The sequence below is a fragment of the Astatotilapia calliptera genome, chromosome 3, assembly GCF_964374335.1.
Source record: "Astatotilapia calliptera chromosome 3, fAstCal68.1, whole genome shotgun sequence".
Classification (NCBI taxonomy): domain Eukaryota; kingdom Metazoa; phylum Chordata; class Actinopteri; order Cichliformes; family Cichlidae; genus Astatotilapia; species Astatotilapia calliptera.
The window spans coordinates 84,953,012-84,959,602 of NC_137424.1; the positions used below are offsets into that span (position 1 = coordinate 84,953,012).

Genomic DNA, 6,591 nt, shown 5'->3' on the forward strand with positions numbered 1-6,591 from the left:
GGCACAGTGGTTAGCACTGTTGCCGCACAACAAGAAGGTCCTGAGTTCAATACCAACATCAGGCCGGGGTCTTTCTGTGTGGAGTTTGCATGTTCTCCCCGTGTTTGTGGGTTCCCTCCGGGTACTCCGGCTTCCTCCCACCGTCTAAAGACATGCAGCTTGTGGGGATAGGTTAATTGGATAATCCAAATTGTCACTAGCTGTGAATGTGCGAGTGAATGTGAGTGCAAATGGTTGTCTGTCCCTGTGTCCCTGCCTCTCGCCCTATGACAGCTGGGATAGGCTCCAGCGCCTCACTGCGACCCTGAAAAGCAGAAGCGAATGGATGGATGGATGGATGGATAATTTATTTATTTACTTAAACTGGTTAAAACTGGTCTACAGACTGGTTTCTGTGACAATAATTCAATCCTCAGGTTGACATTAACAGGATGCAGGTAAACAAACACACAGCTCAAAGTTTGAGTCATTTATTTTGCAACAATGACCTCCAGTAAAAATCTGTCATCTATGGTAATCAGAACAGCAGAAACACCCAAATCATTCAGACACATGGATTACAGGGATTACATTACATGGATTAAACAGCAGACGTGCACATAAAGCATCAAACACAAGAGTCCATGTTAAACATGGTCCAAAAGCTTCCCAGTAAAACCACAACAACCACTAACAACACTGAGATGGTCCTGGATCGGTTTAGAGTCCAGACAGAGATCATCATCATCAGTCTGCTGAACACAGGAAACAGCAGATTTTATAACATCAGACAGAACCAGGACCCAGACTCAGTTAGTGGGAACCAGAACAAGACCTGAAAGAAGAAGAGATGAGGACACAGTCACCAACACACTCTGAAAACAAACCATGGACACTGGTTTTAACAGATCAATGGCAATGATTCAGTAAAGTTTCATGTTTCAGGGCCTGAACCAGATCTGAGAGTCCTCCAAAAAACAGTAAAAACCTGTGTTTGAAACATTAATGTAACTAACAGTTGTCTGGTTCTAAACTGGTTTCAGGTATGAACTGGTCTGTGAGTGAGAGTCCTGCTCTGACCTCGGGCCTTCCTCCTGTAGTAGATGAATCCAGCCAGAGATAAGATCAGACCCAGGATCAGTCCTGAGGCTCCGATGGTGAGCTTGTTCCTCTCTGACTCAGGCATGGACGATTCTGAGGAGGGATCTGAGTCACACAGGTGAGAGTCAGACAGGTAGGTATGTACAGGTGTGTACAGGTGTGTAGATACAGACAGGTATTTACCCCAGTCAGTGATCAGAGGTTTCTCCAGGCTGGCGTGCTCCACCTTACAGGAGATCTTCTCCCCAGACCTTCAACACAAACATCAGTGACTCTCAGATCTTAAACTTTTAACATTTAAACTTGCAGACCTCATATTAAAAATTGTTCAGGTTTCCATCATCAGAAATGGCGCTCCTGGACCTCATTCTACGTAGCTTGGCAAGAAAAGCGTCTGGACTTGTTTAAGTTGCTTGAAGACGTTTCACCTCTCATCCGAGAAGCTTCTTCAGTTCTAAGGTCAAATGGTGGAGAGTCCCAGATTTAAACCCAGTGGGAGTTTCCCCCCATAGAGGGAAAAGGACCCCCTGATGATCCTCTACCTAATCAGATGAGCCGAGGTGTGAAAACGGGTGTGGGTCACAATCAGCCAGAGTTTTGGGTGAGCTCATTGTGAAACCTGGCCCCACCCTATCATGTGATTTCCTGAGATCAGGTGGCCCAGGATGTGAGTGGGCGTTAAGGCGTCTGGGAAGGGATCTCAAAACTGGATTATAGATGGCAGAGAGTTGGTGTCATAAGCTCCGCCTCTGTTCAAAGATGGTCGCTCACAGTGGACATAGATCCTTCTTTCACTCCTCTTTCAAACCATCTGTCCTCTCTGTCCAAAATGTGAACATTGGCATCCTCGAAAGAGTGACCTTTATCCTTAAGATGCAGATGGACTGCTGAGTCTTGTCCTGTGGAGGTGGCTCTTCTATGTTGTGCCATGCGCTTGTGAAGTGGCTGTTTGGTCTCTCCAATGTAGAGGTCTGGGCATTCCTCGCTGCACTGTACAGCATACACCACGTTGTTAAGTCTGTGTTTTGGCGTTTTATCTTTCGGGTGAACCAGTTTCTGTTTGAGGGTTTGAAAATCATAATAATTGATTGCATTTATACAGCGCTTTTCAGGGCCCTTAAAGCACTTTACAATGCCACTATTTATTCACTCTCGCATTCACACACTGGTGGAGGCAGCTACAGTTGTAGCCACAGCTGCCCTGGGGCAGACTGACAGAAGCGAGGCTGCCATATCGTGCCATCGACCCCTCTGGCCATCACCAGTAGGCGGCAAGTGAAGTGTCTTGCCCAAGAACACAACGACCGAGAGTGTCCGAGCCGGGGCTCGAACCGGCAACCTTCCAGTTACAAGATGAACTGCCAACTCTTTGAGCCACGATCACCACGAAAGAAAACTGAAAGAAGCATCTATGTCCACTGTGAGCGACCATCTTTGAACAGAGGCGGGGGTTTACGACACCAACTGTCTGCCATCTATAATCCAGTTTTGAGATCCCTTCCCAGACGCCTTAACGCCCACTCACATCCTGGGCCCTCTGACCTCAGGAAACCACATGATAGGGTGGGGCCAGGTTTCACAATGAGCTCACCCAAAACCCTGACTGCTTGGGACCCACACCCGTTTTCACACCTCGGCTCATTTCATTAGATAGAGGATCATCAGGGGGTCCTTTTGTCCCTCTGTGGGGGGAAACTCCCACTAGGTTTATATCTGGGACTCTCCACCATTTGACCTTAGAACTGAAGAAGCTTCTCGGATGAGAGGTGAAATGTCTTCAAGCAACTTAAAGAAGTCCAGACGCTTTTCTTTGCAAGCTCCATAGACTACGATGACCTGGATGACTGAGAACCTTCACAGACATGCGTCTGTCCTTCTTATCCTCCCTCGCTGGTGTCTGGTCTTCTTTTCTGTGTCTCTTTGCTGACTTTAAAAACGCCCATTTAGGATAGCCGCACGTTTTGAGTGCTTCCTTTACATGTGTGTGTTCCTTCTTTTTCCCTTCAGGCTTAGAGGGAACATGTTCTGCCCGGTGGTGTAGGGTCCTGATTACTCCAAGTTTGTGTTCCAGAGGGTGATGGGAGTCAAAGAGGAGGTACTGGTCCGTGTGTGTGGGCTTCCGGTAAACTTCGATGTTGAGGTTGCCGTTCTCTTCAATGTGCACAGCGCAGTCCAGGAAAGGCAAACAGTCGTCCTTTGTGTCTTCCCTGGTGAACTTGATGTTTTTATCCACAGCGTTAATGTGCGCAGTGAAGGATTCCACTTCTTGTGTCTTGATTTTGACCCAGGTGTCGTCCACATATCTGTACCAGTGGCTGGGTACTCTTCCTTTGAAAGAGCCAAGAGCCTTCCTTTCCACTTCCTCCATGTAAAGGTTGGCTACAATAGGTGACACGGGGGAGCCCATGGCACAGCCATGTTTTTGTCTGTAAAAGCCTTCGTTGTATTTGAAGTATGTTGTGGTGAGGCAGAGGTCTAACAGTGTGCAGATCTGATCGGGTGTGAAGTTGATCCTGTCTTCCAAGGAGCTGTCTTCTTGTAGTCGTTTTCTGACCGTCTCCACGGCCTCCGTGGTGGGTATGCAAGTGAAGAGAGAGACTACATCAAAGGACACCATGGTTTCATCTGGATCCAGGGGAAGTTTCTGGACCTTGTCGGTGAAGTCGGTGGAGTTCTTGATGTGGTGTGGGGTGTTCCCCACGAGAGGAGCAAGGATGCAAGGTGTTTAGCAATGTTATAAGTGGCTGAGTTTATGCTATGCAGTTTATGCAGGGTATGGCATCGCCTGGGTAAAGGCGGTGATATGTGAGGCGGTCAATGATTTTGTCCTTTTCAAGGTCTTGAAGGAAAGCTATAACTTTCTTTTGTAGCTGCTTGTGTGGTCTCGCTTTAAGGCTTCATAGGTATTGTTGTCACTGAGGAGAGTAGTGATCTTTGTGTGGTAATCCGGAGTATACTGGAGTACTCACCTGGGTGTGTACTCCAGGTGTGAGTGGGTCTGGTAGTACCAATCACCATCTGCCATCTCCTCAGTGGAAGTGACATCAGAGGTGACTTCCTGTCCATCTCTCAGCCAGCTCACTTTGATCTTACTGGGATAGAAGTCATAGACGCTGCAGACCAACATGGCAGGATGCTGACTGTAAGCAGGTGTTGTGGAGTGAAGTTTGACATACGGCTTAACTAGAGGATATTATGAGTTTCTGTTATTGTTAACGTCATATCATCAGGGATGATTGTATACATGAGTATTAATAAAGATACTGTCAACAGTAGAGTCACATATAACCAGTCTGACATCAGATGATGAATCAGCTGTGAGGAGAAACATCATCAGGCTGTAAACATTATTATTATAAAGTAAGACATGCAGAGCTGTATGTGCTGGAAATCTACCAGACTTGAACCAGTGAAACCAGTGTGAACCATCAGTGAACTGTTCCTCCTGCAGATCAGCTGCTGTGGTTTGAAAGTAAAATCTGACACATGGAGACTTGATGATAAACTAACACCTTAACTCATCCACACATAGATGAAGCCAGCCTGCTTTCACTCAGTTTAATATCAACATGAAACTAAAGGACTGAATCCACAGCTGGTCCCAGTTTGAATTTTTGCTCATCCAGCTGTTTGATTCCTGAACAGAAATTATAGAGTCGGGGGGAGGGAGTCTGGTCAGACTGTAGCATCCAGAGCCAGTAGGGGGCGCTCTGTCGGTGTATTTGATCGTATTGATCCACAAGTCACACACAGATGGGTCACAACACAGCTGCTGGCTGATGGAGGAAAATGCTCTGCTCTCCTGCTCACTGCACAGAGACGAAGTCACTCCTGTAAACAGCCTGGTCAACACTCGTGGTGCATTTATGTGCACTCGTAAATCTAGCCATCTATAGCCCAAAAGCAGAAGATGCAGAATCAGTTTCCACTCTCAGACAGCTTCCCCTCCACAGGAGGTCTGAGCTGGTTCTCCTCATGCTCCTCTGAGCTGCTGCTGGGAGCTGATTTCATTCAAGTAAGTCAAGTTTATTCATTGAGTCCTTTTCACAGACAAACAGTCACAAACCGCTGCACACAAAAGGCTGAAATAAATATGAACATTAAGTGCCAAAATAGTGAAATATTTAATAAGACACGGTATATCTGTGTGTGTTTCCTCTGGGTTGTAATGGGAACTTTACAATTGTTTCAGTATATTGAATAACTCCACTGTTACACTGACTCATAGATCTGAGCTATAATGTGTGCAGGTGTGAAGCTGCTACACAAGCTCTGAAAGTCAGAATCAATAAATAAACAGCAGACGGCCTTCAAACAAACATCAGTGTTTCTCAATTTTGTCTGAATTAAAATAAATGAATTAGAAGGAAAGTGTTTTATCAACCTGTCAGGCTGCTTCATGCTGTTAGAAATATTTATGTGGAAATATTTAAAAATAGATATGAGCAATAATTCAGCTTAAAGAACAGCTGCAGTTTGCCTGTTTCACCAGCAGGGAGCGCCACAGACTGAGGTTAGCTCTGTGGAGTCACAGTCAGGGCTGTGATCAGTGATTTATTACAGTTATTGATCACCAGAGTCTGACCTGCAGCTGTGAGTCCATCATGAGTGATTCAGAGTGAGGTCAACACCTGATGATGTCACACAGACCAGCACACTCACCTGATTTAGACAGAGGGTTGCTGTACCAGACACCAATGTTGTTATGGCAGTACCTCTCCTTCTCAGCTCTCAATGTAGCCAGCCGTCCTGGTTGACTGTTAAAGTGCTTTGCCTGCTTCACTCCAAAGTCAGTGAATCCAACAAACTTCCCCACATCGCTGTCAAACCTGACGACCTCGATCTTGTTGTAATAGTAAGATCTCATGTACTCGATGTCCTTCAGCTCAGTGGAGTTAAAGTCACAGCGAGACACCACAAACATTTTGAATCCATCTGAGGACAAACACAACATCAGACTGTGAGCTGATCACACCTGCTGAGTACAGATGTACAAATAACTTATGTTGATCATGTATACATCTATCTACTTAGCACTTTTAATTCTTATTTTTATCTTTATTTAAGCGTTGTCTGACAGAATGTTTTGCACTAAGTAAATGGTAAAAGGCCTGTATTTGTAAAGTGCTTTACTGGTCCCTAAGGACCCCAAAGCGCTTTACACAACATCTACCCATCCACACACTGGTGATGGCAGCTACATTGTAGCCACAGCCACCCTGGGGCGCACTGACAGAGGCGACTAAGCACCACAGCAAATTCCTACTGTTGTTAATCTGCTCAACATTTGGCAATAAAACCCTTTCTGATTCTGATCACTGATGCATTTATTGATCACTATACTGATTACAGATCAGTGTATCTCTGCAGTGTATTGATTAATGTATTAATCAGTGTATTGATAGTACCTGCTGTGCTGAAGCTGATGAAGAGGAGGCTGAGGCAGAGGAAGGATGATGCCATGTTCCTGAGTTCTCCTGACAAACTGACTCAGTCTGACTGAGAGCTGCT

The 6,591-nt window shown here is 45.7% G+C and overlaps 1 protein-coding gene across 5 annotated transcripts; it reads right to left on the reverse strand.

The window, feature by feature from the left end:
* Positions 1-454: 454 nt before the first annotated feature.
* On the reverse strand, positions 455-6,591 carry LOC113017423 (H-2 class II histocompatibility antigen, E-S beta chain-like). 5 transcript variants are annotated; one of them, XM_080299591.1, is made up of 7 exons: positions 6,489-6,591; positions 5,743-6,015; positions 4,050-4,263; positions 1,264-1,331; positions 1,080-1,185; positions 996-1,040; positions 455-814 (listed from the first exon to the last, which is right to left on the reverse strand). In XM_080299591.1, the coding sequence occupies exons 1-6, from the start codon at positions 6,541-6,543 to the stop codon at positions 1,019-1,021; spliced, it is 738 nt and encodes a 245-aa protein (XP_080155717.1). In that variant the 5' UTR covers positions 6,544-6,591; the 3' UTR covers positions 455-814; positions 996-1,018. The 5 variants fall into 5 exon arrangements, with proteins under 5 accessions (XP_080155717.1, XP_080155716.1, XP_080155714.1 ...); XM_080299590.1 differs by lacking the exon at positions 996-1,040 and having other exon boundaries at positions 1,060-1,173; XM_080299588.1 differs by lacking the exon at positions 996-1,040 and having other exon boundaries at positions 455-854; positions 1,060-1,173.